This window comes from Cryptomeria japonica, chromosome 3, assembly GCF_030272615.1.
Source record: "Cryptomeria japonica chromosome 3, Sugi_1.0, whole genome shotgun sequence".
In the NCBI taxonomy this organism is placed as follows: Eukaryota; Viridiplantae; Streptophyta; class Pinopsida; order Cupressales; family Cupressaceae; genus Cryptomeria; species Cryptomeria japonica.
Window position 1 is genome coordinate 910815198 of NC_081407.1, and position 22162 is coordinate 910837359.

At 38.3% G+C, this 22162-nt stretch overlaps 1 protein-coding gene across 6 annotated transcripts in view; it reads right to left on the bottom strand.

Moving 5' to 3' along the window:
* The window catches only part of LOC131067010 (long chain acyl-CoA synthetase 9, chloroplastic), a 99692-nt gene that overhangs the window by 38139 nt on the left and 39391 nt on the right, over positions 1–22162 (bottom strand). For 4 of the 6 annotated variants that reach the window (XR_009111759.2, XM_058001929.2, XM_058001925.2 and 1 more), the window contains exons 4-8: positions 18410–18682; positions 11248–11379; positions 10912–11103; positions 10560–10789; positions 9400–9517 (exon numbers count right to left, since the gene is read on the bottom strand). Coding sequence is in view for 5 of the 6 variants with exons in the window: in XM_058001929.2 (XP_057857912.2) it covers positions 9400–9517; positions 10560–10789; positions 10912–11103; positions 11248–11379; positions 18410–18682 (945 nt within the window). In the remaining variant the exon portion in view is untranslated. The remainder of the gene's footprint in view (positions 1–9399; positions 9518–10559; positions 10790–10911; positions 11104–11247; positions 11380–18409; positions 18683–22162) is intronic. The other 2 variants (XM_058001926.2, XM_058001928.2) reach the window with 2 other exon arrangements.

Here is a 22162-nt window from a genome sequence, read left to right on the forward strand (position 1 = left end):
GGTCCTCCAGTTTATGCGGGTAGGCTATTCGACAGCTTTTGCCACATGCTTTGAGTCACAGGGGTGGCCAGCTATTCAGACAGATGCAATGCTTGAGGCTTGGAGTGTGCCTCAGCCCGTCGTGGAGGGTAGGGTGACTACTCTCGTCCGACAGATTGAGCAGGTTTACAGGGATGCCTACTATGCACTGCGGCAGACGCAGCATGAGTCCGCGGTCCGCAAGGCTGCTCGTACAGAGATAGGGAGAGATCTCGCCAGACAGCAGGCTTCCTGGGCAGCCGAGAGGACGCAGTTGTTAGCACAGCTTGAGACAACCCGTGCAGAGAAGGTTGCGGTTGGCATCCGCCTGTCGGAGGAGCAGAGTGCGCGGAGCCTTGTGCAGCAGGAGTTGGATGCTGTTACTGCAGAGCGGGGTTTGTTGCAGACTCAGTTGGTCGGTATGACAGAGTCCGCGGATACCAAGGAGAAGGAGTTGCTCGAAGCTGCGCATATGGTGAAGACGGCTTTGGAGAAGGTGTTGGTGGCGGAGCGGGATGTGGCAGCACGCACTCAGTAGGTTTATGACCTCTGCGCCCGCCTGGTGGCCCAGACACCAGCATCCCAGCCTTCGACTTCAGGGACGCTTCCTCAGCACCCTCCTTGACTTTGTTTTGGGTGTATATATGCATCGTCTCCATTTTGTTGTTAGTCGTCGGAGACGACTTCTTTTTTGGGGGGGATGATGTTATCGAAAAAAATGTATAGTTTAGTAATGTTATTTATTGATAGTCAGTTAGCCGATGGGTAGGTAGTTGGAGTCGCGACGGTTGTGTCGCACCCCTTCGGCTGACATATATTGTACCACCTCCGGGTGTTGGAGGAAAGAGGTAATGTTGGCGACAGATTATAATATGAACATCTTTTGACATTAATGGCAAGCTTATTCTGGTACTTCTTTTGTATTTGCATTGTGCATTGCTGTTCGATTTCTGTATTCTTCCTGTTTACCCAGTGAGGTAAACAAAGGCATCATCGGAAAGAACCAGGAGAAGGTTTGAAACATCAAGGAGCCAGGCGCTAAAAGTTGAAGAAGATGTAGGAACGCGCTGCAGGAGCACGAGATCTGAACCGAGCATTGGGAAGCGTGTTGCTGTGCCACCAGACCACAAAGCTGAAGTCCACCACCGGGACCAAAGACCGAAGGACACTCCGAATGCAGCAAGTCTATGCATTCTCGAGAAATTCACAACTGGATTTAACTCTAGAAGTTTAGTTTCTGAAAACAGAAACTATTTTTATTGTAAAAACTGCTTGTGGGTCCCACTCAAGATATTTTGAAACAAAGGGGAAATAGGTCAGTTGTGGACAGTTATGTCCAACTACCGGATAGACTCAAATTGAATCCAGACAGTTGCAGGTAGTTGAGATAGTGGTTGGATAGATGAGTGAGAGTTTAATGGGCATGGGTTAAGGCTGCCAGCTTCTGGATGGCAAGTTGCAGCCCTTGGATGCAGTCAATTCTGCCCTTCGATTCAAAATTGTAAATTCTATGAAAGGCAGAGGCCTTTCTTTTGTAAAGGGTTAGAATTTTGTAGTTAGATTTTAGAGTTAGAATAGGTTAGATTATAGGAATAGCATAGAGATGATGTAGAAATTGTTGTAATAGGCAGCTGAAATCAATATATAGACATTGATTTGGTGTTTATCATCTTGTTTTTTAGTCTATTTGCATGGTTTCTTTCAGCTGGTTAAATTTTAGAGTGCAGGGATTTTAATGGTGAAGTGGATGGGGGTATTTGATGCATTTCTGGTTCATACCATTGGGGGTCTGCTGATTGTAGGTCACCGTGCATGGTTAGCCTAAACCCAAAACTATGCTTAGTTCAACTGCAGGTGTTCGTCTTAGGTTACACCAGAATTGGGTGCCTAAAACGAGTGTCTCTGGTCTGAAAAATCCTTTATCCCTTGGAGCTTGCACCGTTTTTGTCTAGTTGTGAGGGTATCTCTGGTGAAACAAGAACTGGTTTATCGAAATCTGTCTACCCGCTACATCAGCTATTATCATACTTGTCCTTAGGCTTCCTGAACCCTTCCCTTTTGATTTTATTCCGCAGTCCGAAAATCGCAGTAGAAATAATTGTTGCAAAACGTAAGTCCCCTTGTGCTCCCAACAAATCACATCAGTCACGACCTGACAACCGAAACCTTGAGGTTGTCCCCATTGATCAATTGAAACAACATTAGGGATTTCCTTATCTCAAGAGAGGATAGGATACTTAGCATTCTATTCTGCGTTGGCCGGATGGAGTCGTAGCAATGCGATTTTAGCCACGTCAACAGGACGTTAGCTGAAAGTGAAAACTTCAAACAATCTTTCACAAAACTCCTTTAAAGTGCCGAAAACCCCCCCCTATGATTGATAATCAAAGTTAAAACTTAGAATGCTTTAAGGAAATGCCCAAACTGCAAATACATCCAAGTCAACGAAAGTTTAAACTTTCTGAACGACACCAAAATCACAATTTCCAGCCGTGCAACGAAATTTAAATGAATCAAACAGCAAATTATAACAACTCAATTTTTTTTGCCATCATGTTGTTTTCATTTTCATTGTGTTGATTATCCCATGATTTCGCTACTAACATCGTTGTTGGGCACCACTAACCACTCTTACACTTTTAAATCCACCTCGTAATTCGTGGCCTGGTGTGCAGAATAGATGCCTCGTCAGGAGGCAGAATCATCTAAGGCACCCAATGCACCAGGGACATCCCAGGCACCCAAAGTTGACAACCCTCGCAAGTTAGAGAAAATGAAGTATTGATATCAAGGGGTGAAACGGGAATCAAAAGTACAGAGTAATTGGGAGAATGTAGGCAACACTGATTTTGGACGTGGATATCTAGTACTTTAGAGACAGGGTGTATGCTCCTAATGCTTACTAGAAAGTCAAGAGGATGGTAGAAAATGGAATAGCACAAGCAATAGGTTTCCCACAAGCTATTCAAAATTATGAGCTTGTTGTAGAGCCCTCCAAGCGCTATCAACTAGACAACGGGGTGGTACTGGCAAGTGGAACAATGATGGCTGATTTCACCCCAGAAGCTATTGGGGAGGCCTTTGATATCCCTCTCCCCGAGGATGTGATTGTAGTAATGATGTAAGAAGCTCAGGTAGCATACGAGGCCAATCCCAATAAGTGCAGAGGAAAAATAAATGAAGATTGGTTTAAAGTCTTCTTCCCAAGAAGGCCTACCGGAGTGAGTTCATTGAGGAGTATGGAGACATGGTCACCTTACTTAGCCAAGTCATGGGACTCCCTCACTCCAACCTATTTGAGGAATGGATATTTTATTTTATAGAACAGGTATTTCTGGGGAAGGTTGAGTTTGATTGGACCCAAATTATTAGTGATAACATCCATACCAAGCTAGTCCAACTCGCATATAAGAAATACTTCACAATATCTTCCTACTTGGTATACATGTTTGCAAGACACCCTAAACTGCTAGGATTGATTCGCCTAGGTGAAATTGGAAACGGGCCAAATCAGGTGGAAGTGTATGAGTGTTACCCTCATCTACACTACTACAACATAAAACAGAGGGTGAAAAACAACATAGCTTATGCGATGGGCCAATATGAGAGCGTGAATGATGCATTCAACATGCGCATGGTCAAGAATCAAGACAATGTAGGAAGGATTGCATCAAAGGCTATCTAAGCCGGTCATCACACTAATATGGAAGTACGAAGCATGGTTCATCCAATTCCCCCGGTTCTACTACTTAAGAATCTCAAGTTTCGAGGGCTCTCCTTACAGACTCCCACGGTACCCTATAGATAGGATGATTCTCTTGGAGGTTGCTAGGCAAGCACATGCGGTCGAGCAAGTCCTTTGGGATAAGAAGATGTCAGGAGTCACATTCCCAATGGTCATAGGGGACAATGATGTATATTTTAAGACTCCCGCACAGACTGAGCAATCAATTGAAAAATTGGCATCCTATTGCCTACAAGAGCACCCCTTTAGGAAGAACTTAGACCCTACTGGATTAGGAAGGAAGGCTTATGGCAAGCATTATAGATATAAAATGACTATAGAGGATTATTGGGCCAGTTGCGCAGATGATTTTGAAGTCCGTAGCCAGGAATACTCAAGGCTTAATGTGCATCAAATCAGGACTTTCAAGTATGCCCAAGTCCCATATCAGCTAGTCGACTATGGGGATTGTTTGCAATTCCAGGACTATGAGGCAGTGAAGGACCACCTACATTCAATCAATTGGTCCCAAGATACGGTCACCGATTTGGAGGCCATAATGGAAGGCCCTAGGAGATTTACAGATGCTTGGCTATATCAACATATTCAGAAGTTGATCCATGATGGGATACAATTCACCTACAACTTGATGGGAGGCTTTGAGTCTCACTCGTCAGAAGAAGAAGAGGCATCGAGTGCTGCAAAAGAAGAAGAGACTGAGAGGAGGCCCGAAAAGAAGAGAAAGAAGACGAAGGCTAGTAAGGGAACGCGAACATCAAAGAGGTCTAGGAAAGATCCAAGCCAGTCACCTAAGGCCCTTGTGCGGGAAAAGATACCAGTAAGAAGGCCAACTGTTGCCGCCTCATCAAAAGACCCTGACTCAACTAAGGATGTAGTTGAAATTGAGTGTCTACCTACTCCTCCCCTGCAGATTGATTCAACTGTCGCTGAAGCAATTGATTTGCAGGAGCCCAACATGCAAGAAGCAGAGATACAAATCATTGATCTATATAGGCCTGAGAACCAGGTTGAAGAAGGAGAAATACAACCCAATGATGAGGATAGCAAGCAAGAGGCTGAACAAGAAAAACTGGAGGAAGGTGATAAAGATGATGGGGTGGCTACTGAAAAGATTAAAGAGCAAAAGGAAATGAATGATAGAGAAAATGATGATGCCACAGAAGAAAGTGAAGAGGAAAACAAAAATGCAGAGCTCCTTGGGAATGAAGAATAGTAGGTACTTGAGACCACCCAACAATTGCTGAGTGAGGTTGGAGAGAACCCAATTGCTGCCGCCTCATCAAAAGACCCTGACTCAACTGAGGATGTAGTTGAAATCGAGCATCTACCTACTCCTCCCCCGCAAATTGATTCAGTTGTCGCTGAAACAATTGATTCGCAAGAGCCCAATGTGCAAGAAGCAGAGATACAGATCATTGATCTAGATAAGCCTGAGAGTCAGGTTGAAGAAGGAGAAATACAGCCCAATGATGAGGATAGCAAGCAAGAGGCCAAACAAGAAAAACCGAAGGAGGAAGGTGATAAAGATGATGGGGCAGCTATTGAAAAGAATGAAGAGCAAAACGAAATGAACGATAGAGAAAATGATGATGCCATGAGAGAAAGTGAAGAGGAAAACAAAAATGCAGAGCTCCTTGGGAATGAAGAACGGGTACTTGAGACCACCCAGCAATTGCTGAGTGAGGTTGAAGAGAACTCAACTGTAGGCAAAGAGCAAGATACAAAACTAAATCAGCCTTTTTCCATGAATGATCAGCCACAGGTAGATAGTGGATCTGCTGAAGCATCAAGAGAGCAGGGCAAGAAGTTAGTAGTCACTTCAGGACAGCTTAACTCTTGTGCATGGCTACAGTCTCGAATACATAAGAAAGTCGCAGCAAGGCCACCCATAAGCCTGGATGACTTATTCTCTAGGATAGGAGAACCGCAAGCTAAAGGGAAGAAGAAACCAAGGACATACTCCAAAGTTACCAAGGACAATGTGATGTCTATCCCAATGGGAAAGGTGACTAAAGGTTAGGAGGTAGACAAATTCAAGGATTCTGTGGACACCATACTAAACCAGCTAGAAAGGATGACTACGAGCGAGAAATGTACAAGGCTCGTGCCCTACATGCTGAAAATTACATAGACCATTTATTGAAGCCGTTGTAGCACGCTAATGAGGCTTATGTCCCTCCTCTAGAGATGGCACAGAAAACAACTACAGAATTTGAGTGTCCGAGACACCGCCAAGGCAACCATGGAATGGATGAAGGATATTACAAGGGTAGGAAACAAGGTGATTAGTGATTTGGTCTACTGTGAGCGAGATGCAAAGAGAACTTTCCAAACAGTCAAGGCCCTGAGGAGCAATATTGAAGGAGCACAAGCAGCAATTAAGAAGGTGTTTCCGATCATGAAGGCCTTATTTTGGACTCACTAGTTGATTCCAAATGAACAACAGATCTTCAAGCCGCATGATTTCAATACTTTTGAGGGTTGGTTTCGAGCGTTGGTGTTGAAGAGCGACATCATAGACATCATTGATGAAAGATGGGAGGATAGTGAGGCAGATTTGCTCCGTATTGGAAATGACTATGCAAATCTCCTCAAAAGGTTGGTTGGTGAATGGAGACCAAATATGGACTGCAATGAATTCAAACTGCTCTAGAAGAGCCAGTTGAAGAAGGAAGGGGCTGCATACACCAAAGTTTTAAAACTCGGACTCGCCATGGACTCGGCAAACCAAAAATTTGGACTCAGACTCGGACTCGTGAAAGACCCGCAAAAGACTCGGCAAAAGAAAAAACCCGCAGTTTTACAAAAAAACATAAAGAAATTAATGCATTTAGAGAACATAAGAGCCATAATTGAAATATTACACATGTAATATGATCTACAAACACGCAATATTTGAAATTTCATCATTCATACTCATAGTTTCAACTCTAAAATGTATAATAGCAGCATAAGTTTATAAATGTTTACAAAATTACATATAATGATATGTCCAACTCCAAATGTGAAAAACAACAATGAACAAACTAAATAGAAGACTACATCTTCCTCTTTGTATTTCTCCTCCTTCACACCCTACAAACCTGTCATAACCAAGCAAGAATGCCAAATGAGGGCAAAAATATTAAAAAAACTCACTTTTAAAGCTTGCATGACGTTTTTTCTAGGTCACGCGAGTCCATCTGAAAGACTCGTGAGTCCATGCAAAAGACTTGCGCAAGTCCTTGCAAAAGACTCACAAGTCTTTCAGATGGACTCATGGCTCCCATGGACTCGCGAGTCCGTGGCGAGTCCACGAGTCTTAAAACACTAGCATACACTACACATGATTTAACTTGCGCAAACAAATTCCACGCAGCCCTACAGGAATATAAGACCAACGGGGTTGATTGGATCTAGCAAGGGAGGTAGATGATCGTTGCATGGACACTAGCTTCAGGATGCACACCCCACCTATGCCTCCTCTCGACAAGATAAGAGCCGTTTGCATGAAATTCCAAGTTCATGTTCAGGCAAAGCAAGCTGCACGTCGAGACATTTGGAAAAGGTACTTAGATGGAGAAAGTGATTTTTTATTGTAAAAAGGGAAAATATCTACTTTGGGATGATTAAAAGTGCATTCCCAAACTTAGTTATTTCTCCCCAACTACCAAGTACAGTTTCAATTTTTGAGCTCTGTGCAATGCACTTTTTGGGGGGGACAACTTTATGGTTGTTAGTTGGTTAGTTAGTTGGGAGGTATGCTCTTTATTAACTAGGTATGGGTAGTCATGCTTTTGGGATGAAGCTGGGCCATTCATCCAATTTTAAAGTTCTATTTAAAGGGACTGGTTTTCCCTTATCTTGTAAGATCCAAAATTGTTGCAAAAACTCTACAGAAATGTTTACTGGTTTTATCGAATTCCAAGCTTTTCATATTTCCTGCGAGTGCATGGTTCTTTCTTCCTCATTTAAATTTTTGTAATGTATTTTGTTTACAAGTAGTGTATTTGGAAAAATATTTGATAGGGATTTTAAGTTCACACCATTAAGGATTGACTGATTGTCAATCCCCCCTACATGGTTAATTTGAACATATTCATGTGCTTAGTTCGGCTGTTAAACACTTTTATGAATGTATATTTTGGATTCAGCATTAGTGTTTAAAAGTTTGAAAATCTAACTTTCCTTTGAAGATTGCACCAAATTCTACTAAGTTGTGTTCAATTGGCAAGGTAGAATAATGGTAATTTTAAGATCCCCGTCTATTTGCCCATATGTGCTATTTTAGTTAGAGTAGTTAGTATCTCTTCCTTATTCTCTTTCTCTTTTTTCCTTTTTTTTTAAAAAAGAATCTTAAGTTGCAAATTGTAAAACAACATCATGTATATGGATAATTGGATGAAAGTAGGACTTGTAGATTCTTAGGGATGTTGTAAACTTCGAAGCTTATTCTATTCGATAACTTAAGTCCCCCTCGTGTCTACTAGCAAGACACATCAACCTCTGAGCCATCCTATAGTCAAGACCTAACGAAATGAACCTTGAGGTTGCTTTCCAGTGATCGTTTCAGTAGCACTGGAACTACCTTACGCAAGAGAGAATGGGATTGCTATTGAATTCTATTCTGTGTTGACCGGAGGGAGTTGAAATCCGACTTTAGCCATGTCAACAAAATTGATGCTAGGAGGGCCCAAGCTAGATAGAATCGGTTCCTTCTCCCCATAGAGGTTTGAAAGAATTCTAAGATCTACTCATGAGCGAGAAAATTTTGCTGGAATACAATTTTATAGGCGTAGACAGTATCCTAAGGTTACTACAAAACTGGCCACATCAACAGAGAATGGGATTGCTACTGAATTCTATTCTATGTTGACCGGAGGGAGTTGAAATCCGACTTTAGCCACATCAACAGGTTTCTCTCAAGAAGTGTGAATTTCAGAATCCAGGTTATTGGAAACAAGGAATTGAGAGTGTCAATTGCCTTTCCACACTCGCATGCTTGGGTCACCACTGTGTAGGCACATATATTATAGACAAAAAGGTGTCCTATTAGAATCATAAGGTACATTCGATGAGTGGTTCTTAGTATCACACTACAGTTCATCATGTAAACCAAAAAGCATATTTTATTAGGGTACATTGGTTTAGCAGTTTGGGGAGCTAACTGTGCAACTTAATTAAGATGATGACTTCAAAGCTTCAAGAAGAAATCGATGCGACACAGATTAACATTCATATGTAACTTTTCTCTCAATATCCCATCAAAACAAGAGACTCCTCAATAAATAAATAAATATCATATGCAAAAAGACTAGCCCTTGATTTTAATAAATACAAAACATTTGTGTGCTTCTTGGGGATATCTTTCCTAGTTATCATTGGATAGAACTGAACTTGTAATCATTTTGTTAAGACTCATTTTTCCATGTGTAATATAAGATGCAATTCTTTCCAAAAGAAAAATAAGATAACAGCACAGCCTAATAGAAAGAATATCATATTTAAACGGTCAAACTATTTGTTAGTAATCTTTTGCAATTAACTGTGTAAATCTCTTTCGCAATCAATATTGATAGCAAAATGTTCTCATGTTTCTTTTTAAAGCTGCATCCCCCATTTTCAGACAATTTAAAACCAAATAACAGCTGATGTACCTTAACATAGCAACAAGGAAGAGGTGGACCAACACGTCCAACAGTTGTATCATCCCATTCTGAAAATGTTGCTCCTGCACACGTTTCTGTGAGACCATATCCTTGCCCAATTGGTGCCCTATGGGAAACATGTCAAAGGTTAGTGATTTCATTTGATGTGAGAACAAGAGAGTATGTATAAATTTGCCTTGCATATTCAAGTATAATTTCTACTTTTCTACTCAAAGAAACAGCATAAAATATACAGCCATCTTTGACAGAAAAAAGGTATTTCTAAATCTGGCACCAAATCAGGACCTGATTCCTTCATAATTTTGACCTTTTGTAGGATTCTCATTATGTCCATTCACCAAACTACTTTGGTCATCCATGGACACTAATATAATTTTCTTTCTTTCTGAATGGATCCAACAAAGGAAACAACCCTAATTTTCCCATATCCAATGTGTAAATATTTCCAGCATAGAAACATTCCGAAAGCATCTTGGAAATGTACAAAAATATATTAGATATCCAAGGATATCAAAAAACATTTAAAATGGTGCAAAGATACATGAGGAACCCATGAAACATTGTTATACACGTGTGATGGTGAGGGTTTACCCACCCTACAAGAGTATAGGATACATAGCACGAACCCCCCCACCCCAAAAAAAAAACACAGGTATGCTGTAACATCAAAACTGAGTTCTCTAACAAGTCTTGGACTGCTTTAGTATATATGGACTTAAAAATCTATCTTTTTATCTCCATCTGTTTGGAGGCCTCCTCATACTATAAATCAGTCTAATGATACATTTTTATTTTTTGTTTTCATGAAAACTAAACCTTGATTATAACATATTTCATTCTAAATATGAAAGAATCATAATCAATTCTGTGTGTTATGATATCTTACATTACCATTCAAATCTATATGCATGAAAAGCAGACAGCCTACTGGAGTGCATGTCTAAACATAGTAACTAGATGTATTTTTCAGGCATTGTATGCCAGTCTTTCTGTTTCCTTTATTTTCTTGTATCGGTCTGAATGTGTAACTGTTCACTTCCTCAACTTGTAACAATTTCTTATTTTATATTGCTAGAAACATAGGAGGTAAGAATTTAAAAGAAGATTATCTCTTCTAGTTAACAGAAAAAACAGGTGTAAATCTTTACCCAAAGCAAATATTGATGAATCTCTGTGTCTCTCTAGAAAGAGGAGCTCCACCACTAAGAAAAAACCGAACCTGACCTCCAAGAAGTGAACGTATCTTGTTAAATACTACAACATCCCAAAAAGATTTTTCTGGACCCCATGCTCCATACCAACTTCCTTCAATAGCTGCTAACCTTCGGGCATATGCAGTATTAAATAGTGTATTTGATATTCCACCCTTTGCATCAACCTGCACTCTTGAAAAAAACCTTATAATGATTCTTGATGAAATGATAATTTCAAATTCATGAAAAATTGGTGTATCTAAGCAAAAGCTATTGAAAAATTTATCTAGTGTGCATTGTCTTGTACCTGTTTCTGTACACCATCTCGGATACGATCTAAAATAGCAGGTACAGCTGTCATCAATGTAGGGCCCAACATTGGAGCATCCCCTTTTGTTCCCTTCTTGATCTTGTTTGATGTGTCAGTTAGAGTCAAAGGGGAACCATAACCTATTGCACACCCTGCAGAAACCATTGTTACCTGTAATGCAACAGACAACTACACCCTTCTTTACAAAAGCATAGTAGGTAGTTTCACACAATTAAAGCTTTTTTGTGCCTATATTCCCCAAAGGTTAAATCATACACGTTAAATCTCAAATTGTTTTTCTTGAATCTTTTCCTTTATAGAGATAATCCATACCTCTGCTACTAGTTCAAGAATATGTGCTAATGGCAAGTATGCCAAATAGATGTCCTTATTACCAAGTCCTGGAACAAGTGTCATGACTGCTGCCACTGTTGCTACAATATTCCCATGAGTCATCATTACTCCCTACAAGAGATATCAATATATTATGTTTGGAAAGAGGGCGGATCAGAGATGCAGAAAGATCCTGCATACTCTGACATTATCAAAGACTGTGAAGTCCAATTCTAATATTAGAATAACTTTCTTTGTTTCCTCAATGCTAATGTTTTCATATGCTAACCATATTATAGCTATACAAGTAAACAAAATACAAGATGCTTGTTAAAATGTCATAGGGAAAGCTGAATCGGGCAAGAAAGGCTTAGGAAAGAGTTAACAGCCTAGAACGTCATCAACCTTTGTTGTAGACACAACAAAGGACAATTCTTGGTAACTCTTAGAATTTATGATTTACTAAACCTCCATTCAAAGTCATTGCAAAAGATAGAAATTGAACATCAAATTCAGCATCTTCTGTTCTTTTTTCATGTATAGTCAGTTCTATATCATGCTTTCCCTTTTTTGTGTTGAAAGTCAGGATCAGCAGAACATTAGCATTTTTAAACCTCAAGAATAAAAAGCTACACCTATTTGTATAAATCCATATATGATATAGGTACTTATAAGCATATATTTATCAACATGTATTTTCATTGACATTGACAGAAGACAGACATGTAGAAGCTGTAAAGTTTGTGCATGTGACAGTAGCTATGTAATCAAAATGGTTATAGAATGAGACCTACAATAGTTGCCTAAATCTGCATCACACTATAATGATTTTATGTTGACCCAAAAACTTGGGCTACCTAATGAGAAGAACTCAATAAGATATTTTATGTACATAATAAAATTCCCCAACTTTGACAAGTTTGACCAGAGTAAGCTGTAAATAGTCCAAATATATTCTTTAGCAGGAAGGGGGAATACCAAATTATACGTAGTAATGCAGTTGGAAACTTCAAATGCGAAATGACATGATTAAAGTTTCAAAAGGGATTCAATTAGCCCAAGAAAATCCTTTTGGGTGAGCACTGCTACAACTAAATTAACCCCGTGCACTAGTTATTGCCAATAGATAGATGGGCAGACCGAGATTGTGTAATATGCATCCTGGTTCTGCCTTGTTTTTTTGTGTTTTACAATTGTTTATAGAAGAAAGAGGAGTGCAGATAATATAAATACTTGCAGCAATTAAATAACTCAGAAAATTACAATATTCAGGAAATCCACAAGGCTCAAATATCTCAGATTTAATTTCAGAAATATAGATACAATATATCTTAAAAATGTGAACAATCCAGTTCATGAAATGACATTACAAATATAAACATACCCATAAAATGCAGCGATGTGAAAGTCTGATTTAATATTGAAAGGTGCAGACTGGTGATGCAAAATTGGATGCCTCTCTCCAAATATCACCTCCCAATGGTATGAAATGAATAAACTGATGTTGCAGACCCAAGTGTAGAAACCTCACGCCATTGCTACAGGTGTATGGCCAACCAAGGAAGAATTAGGGTTCTATTGTTAAATCTTGGCCATTGATTTGAGAATCAATTAGAGCTATTCATTTGTAATAGAAGAGCAATATAAGGCATAGCCTTCTCATTTGTAAAGATTAATAGTTGATCAATAGACAACAGTGGATAGTGGATAGTCTTGGAAAGTAGAGTAGGAGGAAAGAAGAAATTGTTGCCAGGACTATGTTGACATCATACATAAGTTTCATTGAAGTTATGGTGGTTCTTTGTGTTGTGCTCTACATTTTGGATGGTTTCTTGTTACTTCTCAGTTAGTTAAAGTTCATTGATCTTAATGGAGAAATGTGATGATATATGATGAATTCCTTGGTTCATACTTTTTGTGGTTTGTTGATTGTAAGCTACAGTGCAAAGTTAGCTTGAACCTCATTATTGCTAAGTTTGATTGTGAATGTTTAATTTGGATTGTGTCAGCATTAGGTATTTGAATGAATAGTTCGTCGTACAAAAATATTTCATTTCCTTGGGAGATTGCACCAACATTGTGTAGTTGTTATCATAGCAAAAAAAGCTTGGTTTGAGTTTGTCTATCTGAGCATCATTCATAGTAATCATTGTCCTTAGGTGTTAGAATAGATTCCCAAACCCTTTCTCTGTTGCCTTTTGTTTGAGTTTAAGTGTAGAAGGAAGTTCTAGTCGTGACTCATAAACATAAGTCCCTGTATGATACCAGCATATCGCATCATATTCACTGAGACTATCCATTTGCAAAGTCAAGACCTGTCTAAAGAAACCTTGGAGTCACCTCGTTTGATCACACAATCTAGCATTTGAGGAGTCTTTGTTCAAGAGAGGATAGAATACTTAGTATTTTATTCTGTGTTCAAAGTGCATAAAAACACATCAAAAAATACCACTAAGTATAAAAATGATATATTATGATCTGCTTATAAATGTTTATCCTCAAGATATACAATCAATACCATTTATAATATGATGATCTTGATCACTATATGATATACCACTTGTAAATGAATATCTTTTGATAATCTTAATCACTGTATATTAATGAGGAATTCAGATCTGCAATAACGTGGATAATCATTTCTATCTCTGATATAGACTATGGGGATTATGCAATTATGATCTCTTGATTAACTCTGATCTGCACTTATGGAGTTAACTTTGCTATTTCTGATACATCAATGTGAATCATGCTGTAAGTTTCCTTCCAAATGCTTGTCGCAGTTTCTGATATATTGATGTGAGATATGTTGTAAGTCTGCTTTCTATTGCTTATAGCGATGATATAAATTGTTGTTTCTGATATAGACTTTATAAGTATGCAAAGGTATTCAATATCACTTGTAGTAATAAGGTTAATTGTTGTTTCTGATTTGGCCTTAGAAGTCTGCAATGCATGGTGTTGTTCCTGATTGATAGCCTTAAATGTATGCCACCAATTTTGTGCCAATAAGGCAACTGCTCCAAGAGAGCGATCCAAATGTGGATAAAAGGAAGTAAATAAGAATGATTCGATGATTTGGAGGAATGAGGATTTTCTCTTTAATATGTTAGGAGGCAGCATGATGTGAGATGTTGTATCTCAAAGTCATAACCCTTGCAAACAAACCGAATTAATAATATATCCAGCAGCACCCCATGAAAGATAACTAATTCATGATTGGTTAACATTCCTCCTAACCGCTGCTAACTAACTATTTGTTTATGAACATTTGTCTTATGTGAATCGAGTATTAAGCTTCTTCAATCGCTGCATTAACAACCATAATCATTGCTTCAGCAGATTACACTCCCTATATCGTTCATTCCACGCACATAATGAATTGCTATAATGTTTAGATCACATCTTTTCATGATGATCTTTTATGTCATGAAAGATCCCTGATGGTTCCCCTTGCTGATCCGCTGTAATTTTTAAAATAATAAACTATATTTTTCTTGTGATTTTGCTGATGGTCTTACAGAATAGAGAGAAGTTGCAGAATGTTTGGTTTCTTTTTGTATTTTTTTGAATATATAAGCAAGTAATGAATAAAGAACAACAAATAAAGAAGGAAGCTGAAACAAGTAAGAACATTCAATTAAATCAGAATTGATACAAATTGTACCAGGCAGATTTCTGATTTATAATATCCAGATTATTCCCTACACACTAGGGATGTGCTTACATCCAATAATGGCGCCAACTGAAGGGTAGATGATGAACACAAACCAAGAACACCAGCTATGGCTGAATGAAAGTCTTCACCACTTCCAGCGTAAAGTGTACCTGCTGTAATGGTGGCATCAAGCTGAAACAATCACGCCCCAGCTGGGAAATTCAACCACCCTATTGAAACCCTCACCAAGCAATCTGAATCTCCACAAGGAATAGCGCATACACTCTGACCAATAATGCCAATGCCAAAAGAATCCACTGCCAATCAATAGCTGAGGGCTACGTCCCAGCCAGTACCAATCATGGGGTTTGCATCCTAGATTGAAGAATTACTCTACCATAGCAATATCGCACCAAACAAGTTTTCAATATGTAAAAGATAATGAGAAATTAGGTTTCCTTCTCCTTATATCTCTTTCCTTCCAAATCGAACCCTAAAGATATATGAAAAGTGCGCTTTAATATAAAGTCATATTTCCCAATATTGGGCGCCCATGTATAGAAAAAACACCACTTTTTCAATATAAAATAACTCCAAGTGCCAAAAGGACCCTAGCAAGTGAAAATCATTTAGAAAAGTTCAAGACCTTTCCAACGAGCTATAACACATGGGCATACGAATCCAGATGAAGCCAAAAACCCCTTATTACTCCGAAATGGCTATAGACATAGCCTTATTTAAAATATTAAAACGCTAACTTAGGAAATATTTAAATATATTAAAAATATAACCCAAATAGCTACAGAAAGCTTGAAACACACCAAAAGCCTAAAACTGAACCTGTCACCTGTCTGTGACTGATGTCGGAAATCATGGATCAACTGGCAGTCTCATCCCTAAAATCTAAGGATGCTCCTAGAAACTAGGAAACACACCCAAATCTCCTAAAACTGAAACCATTTGAAAGGTCATGAATAACCTCACGACTGGCAACTATCACGACCTCCTAAAATTTAGGGATATCCCCTAAAATCTAGGAACTGCTCCAAACCGGCTCCAAACTGCCTGAAAAGCCAAAATCCAGTCACTATATGCACTGAATGAGTCCCAATCAACCTCTGCTAGCCTACAAGACTCCAATGATAGGCCAACTCCTCCGTCTTTGATGTCCACTCTAGAAAGGGGACATGACATGTCATTAATTACTAATTTGTTTTCTTAGGGACATGTTAATCACTCATAATACTTGTTGAACAATGCCTTAGAGATATGTTAATCTCTTAATACTTGATCACTAACTTGTCATTGTTGCTGAGATCGCTGCATATGGATGTGTTTGCTGCATCTTAATTTGTTTTAAATATGATCAGCCTGTCTTAATCTTTGGCTGGCTACTATGACATGTTCTGATTAAGTCGACTTGCATAATGATGACAAACATCAATGACAAACTTCAATAGATAATACAAGGAGCTTTCTTATAATATAATTGTTTTCTTGTTTGGTCTTAGAATTTGGATGGGGACATCAAACCTTCAAGGTATTGTTCAATGCATGCACGCAACATGGGATTAAATGTGCTTATAAGCATCCTCCACCATCAATCCAGCTAACTTGCACACACTAGCTGAATCAATCAGTACCTACACAACATTAGAGGTTCCAACCTCTTCTATGGCATTACTCAAAATCTGAAATTGGAAGGCTGCATCCTTACTTTTCCTTGAACTATCTATAGCCATAAGAAAATAAGAGTTTGATAAAGTAGTGACAATGAGATTGGTGAGTGGCCAATGTTTGATATTGGTCCACCCATCCATGATTATGGAGCATCCATCCCTTATCCATGTTTGTCTCATATCTTCCATCAAAACACTCATCTTGGAGCTCTATCAAGAAGGGTGGTGTGTACCTTAGTTTCTCTAGGTGGAACAAATGAGGGACTAACAACTTGAACATATTTGAACATTTGCTTAAAATATGGTGAATGTGAGACATGAAATGGTATGGCATGAGCATTAAAAAAACTTCGCAATAGAGTTTTCAGCCACATCTTTTATTTGTATGTTAAACATATCTGCAACATTAGCAATTCTCTTCTTTCCCCTAGTAGAACCCTCTCCCCCAAGAGAAGTAACATCTATCTTGTAGGCATTGACACACTAGGCTCTAAACTCTCCAATGGAATCCCTTTACCTAATGCCTCCCCCTCCATATGCAATCTAGTTGCCTCAATTGTCTCAGCTCGAGTTATTTGTTTCCAACCTTTCACCCCTTGACCACTTATCCACAAAAGATGGCAATAAACTCTACCATAGCTGCCCCTATATTGTTTGTGGCACAAATGGCACTCCCATACTCTACTATCCCCTGAATTTTTTTTCTTATCTTTATTAACTCTGATACAAATTGTAATAGAGGTTTTTTGGGGTTAAATAGGCCTTTTGCATAGGTTTTGAGGAGTTGGGAAGGGCAAGCAAATGGCTTTGAACTTGAAGACCCCCAATGGCTTCCATACTTCTAGGTCTACTTCTTAATTGCATTTGAGCTTCAACATCTTCACTATCACTACTCCCACTTCTGTTCATGATTTTTTTTAATAAGAATTTCAAGGAGAGCTGCAAATTCAAATTAAAAAAACTCGTAATGCCCTCCCTATGTGTTGCAAACTTGAAAAAAAATTGAAAAAATGTAAAAATAATTGCAAAAATAAAAGATGAATAACTTACCTCTAGTGTAGAAGATTTGATGCCCTTGACTCCTCTTTCAACTGCTATTCTCTACTTGACCACCTGCTGCTCCTATCTTGCTATTTTTTTCTTTGTTTGCAAATGTTAAAATGAACGAGATTTTTTTTCTTTTTGGTTGATTTGAAAGATAGATTAGGTTTAGGTTTTGTTTAAAGGGGTGGTGGGGTCCTTGTGGGCCTGCCCATCCCTTTTTACATTAAAAAATATGTTTTTTTTTTAAAATTGGCATCCAAATTATGCCTGGGCCATAGGGGATGGCTAGTCGTCCCCTACCCGTTTCTGACGCATACCAGAAACGTTTCCTGCTCAATGCAAAAAAGGGATGGAGAGGGAACGTTTCCTAGCCATCCCCCAATCCCCAAAATGTTTTTGGTACAGGGACGGGTACAAGGCCAAGGGATGCATCCTCGTGGAACATAGAACAAATACTACAGATCAGTAATACTATTCATGTACATCAAATGCTAAAATTCTTCCTATCTTTTCTTTGCTCTTCATAGCATCTTCTCATTCATTTATTTTCTTTGAGAAAGACGATAGAGTCTAAATAGTATCATGACATTAAATCTTACTTCTACCCCATGAGAATCAACAAATGTATTATGTAACCAATCATAGAGCCATCCAAAGGAACACTAAAAATGGTTGAAAGTCTCAACTCTCTATTATGCACGTTGGAATAAAATTGCAAAAAAACTGTATAGCAAAACAAGAAATTCTTAGTAAAATCACGAAGTTAAATGTAATAGCAAACCTTGGGCAACCCTGTACTACCACTTGTATACATTATAACTGCAACATCTGAAGCTACAGGCAAATTTGGATCCACATGATTCTGCAAACTTAGTCTTTCAACTTCTGAAAATGATACCACTGTCCACCTGGAGCTATTTTCAGGAAAAGAAGTCTTAGATGTAATGGCCTTCTCTTCCATGTAAACAATACGCCTTACAGAAGCCACATGCACACTTACGTCAATGAGCATTTTCAGCTGCTTGGAATCACAAATTACTGTTGATACTTCTGTCTGTTGCATCATAAAATTACAAAATCAGATTATATAAAATCAATTAGCTCAATGCAACCAAGAAAAGAAAAACTTTACACCAAAAGTGATCATTTACGTTTTCCTCAATAATGAAAGTAATTATTCTGAAGAAGTTGCTATTTTAAAAAAATATCAGTCACGTGACATAAACTTGTGATTTAAACTAAATTATAAATTGATTGGTACCATCAAACAAATAAAAATCATGAAATATTGTCATGCAATATTTTTTATTTTAAATAAACCTAGAGCTCTTCACATGATTTCAAAAGATTTTGTTAAAAAAGGGTGTTCAGCATATTGAAAATTCTGCACCATTGCACAAAATTAATTAAAGGCCTTTTTGAGGTACTATCAAGTCTCATTATGTAAGATGAAGACAATATTGCCATTGCTATGTGTCCCTATGTAGTTTAGAAGACGAAGATGGATCATTGTCATTACAAGATAACAAGCCACTCATATAATTTCAACTTATCTTTTGCCAAAAGATAAGAAACTGAAAAGCACATAAAATGCTTCCCACAACGTCAAAGAACAATACATTTCTAGCAACTTTAAATTACTTGAAATGTTGAATAAATAACAGAACACATCTAATTGTTTAGAAGCATGAGATTTGGCATGGACGTTATGTCCACGTTTCAGAATTAGAGCCATGTAAAAGATGCTAGCCTATTCCCATTTCCTATAGGCTAAATAATAAAGCAAGAGATATAATAATGTTATTCTAAGTTGGGCCTGGTATTTCTAATTTAAAAAGGGCAACTTAATAATATTATTATTTTAATTAATTAAAGAGTGTTTTTAAACACTTCATAATGAAAAGTATTTTTAAATACTTATGAAAATTTAAATTCCTAATCCTAAGGTGGAAAGCTATTTAAAGGGGGTGCTTGAATCCAAAGAGGATCCTCTTGTCAACATTTTGCAAATTAACTTTTCAAGAATGAGTATTGTGTTCGATTTTCACATCCTAGGATGAAAACCCTTGGCACTTCAGAGATCTTGGAGGATGAAAACCCTCATCTCCTTTAGGGTGATTTCACCTAGAGATTGCATTGGAGCTAATTAGTATTTACAAGAAAAGCAGTGGTATTGCTAGATTTCAGAATTTATCTACAAATTTTGGTGTTGTAACATAGCATTTATTGCTATTATCATTGTCATATTGCAGCGATTGCATTTTTGAGATGTTATTCCTGCTACACAGCATTGGTTTTCACCATTTATCAGCTACCTACCTTGCTGATCGCCACCGTGCAGGCCTACCACCACCTACCTCGTTAATTGCCACTGTACAGGCCTACCACCATGTACCTTGCCGAGTGCCACTGTACATGCCTATTACTGTGTACCTTGCTGATCACTGCTGTACAAGCCTGTCATCACCATACCACCCACCCATACAGGTGTTTTCCCTTGTAAAAGCTAGTCGTACCATCTACAGTTCAGATCTTTTCCAGCCATATTCATCAACAAATTCTAAAAATTGAGTTTCTATTTCTGCATATCAGTATTTGTAACTTTTCCAGTGGTTGCAATTAAAATAAAATCAACTACAAATCTTCCCTATTGCTTCTTTTATTCAGATCAACTAATAAATCAGATCTGTTGTTTGATATTTTGTGAGTGGATGTTCATCATTGAAATTCTAAATATTGTGTTTCCAGTTCTGCATATCAGCATTTGTAATTGTTTCCAGTGGTTGCAATTAAAATAAAATCAACTACAAAGCTTCCCTATTGCTGTTTCGGCATCCTAGGGTTTCTATATCTATTGTTCATGTGTAATCAGACATAAGTAAGCAATTATATTTAACATATTAGCCACATACTAATTGTTTGTGATGCATTTGAAGATGTATATCAGTATTATAAGAGTTTGGAGTGCAATTTCAAGCCACTTGTTGTGATCAGCATTTATTTTCAATTTCAATTTGCTCTTACAGTTTAATATTTGTGTTATCACTAGAACCTGCACCCCTATTTGCTAAGCTATCAACTCATCAGGCTTGTGACACATGGGAACACTCCTAGGCCTGTGGGTTGCCTAAAACTTGGAGTGAGCCTCCAGAGAAAGCTGGTTCTTAGCTGGTTATCACCTAATTAATCTACCCTAATGACTTGGCTGAGAAAAGAGAAGAAGGAGAACATAAAAATGAAATTACTATCTAACAGGTGATACACCAAAATGAATATCTGAAAATTTGGACAGACTGATTAACACACAAAATAACCAGTAATAAAAGGAACTCTTGCACAACTAAAAAAACTCATAACCTCTGCATTAACACTTCATAAGAAGGCTGAAAAATAAGAATCTCAGCAGGAAAAAAGATGTTCTCTCACAACCTGAGGTTACTCTTATAACTGGCACAACCTATGACTTGCAAAAAATTAGAAACTCCTGCATAAAGGTGCTAACAACAACACAATCACAAGGATAAAAGACATCACTTGAAACTGCATTAACACTAAGCAAACAAAAACAAGAAATCTGAGAAGGCAAAATATTGTATTATTGTCAAAAAGTGTTACAAAGTTGTCAAAACTCTCTGAAACTGAGTTACAAACTCCTTTCTTTTTAAAAGAACTCAAAAAATTACAATATGCAAGAAGCAAAAAATAAGAACCCCTGAAAAAAAGAAGTTCTGCAGTATATATGCTTTTACAAAAGGTAGTCAAAAAGACTCCACCTCCTCTTTTTGGGTCGAGCAGGCTCAAAAAACCTATTTTTTAGGGGTCTAAACATGTCTAGAAGCGGATGGGCTTGAGCCAAAAGTCAAGCCTCATCAACCCTTACCATAAAAGCTCTTAATTATGCATTTATGACCTCAAAATATCTCCTGATAGGACTGCAAACCTTCATTAATGCAAAACATATCCCTTTGACCTTCTAATAAATGCCAAATAAATATCTAATAAAGTGATGCTTAATTATTAACACTTTATCAAATATTCATTTACCATTTTTACAATAAGGTCAAGACCTAAGTCACCAGGTTCGGCCGAATTTGTACCTTGAAGTTCGAAATTCGCTGAACTTGAAACATTCCCTAAAAATTCGATTAAATTCGAATAAATTCAAATAAAAAATTAGGGCTGGCGAAAAACGTTTTTTTTGCGCGTTTTAGGGTTTCGTCGGGTTTGTTTTATAAATACGGGCGGCCATGGACAGAGTTGTAGTCACGGATGCCACGCACTAGTTCCAGTCGCCATTGCTACCCACCACAGACGGAGTTGCAGTCACGGATGAAGTTGCAGCGACGGCCATTGCTACCCGCCACGGACGGAGTTGCAGCCACGAGCCACGGCCATTGCTACCCCGACCCGACGTCGCCCACGGTTGACCTGCACACGGGCCACCGCCATTGCTATCCCAACCCGACGTCGCCCACGGTTGACCTCCACACGGGCCACCGCCATTGCTACCCCGACCCAACGTCGCCCACGGTTG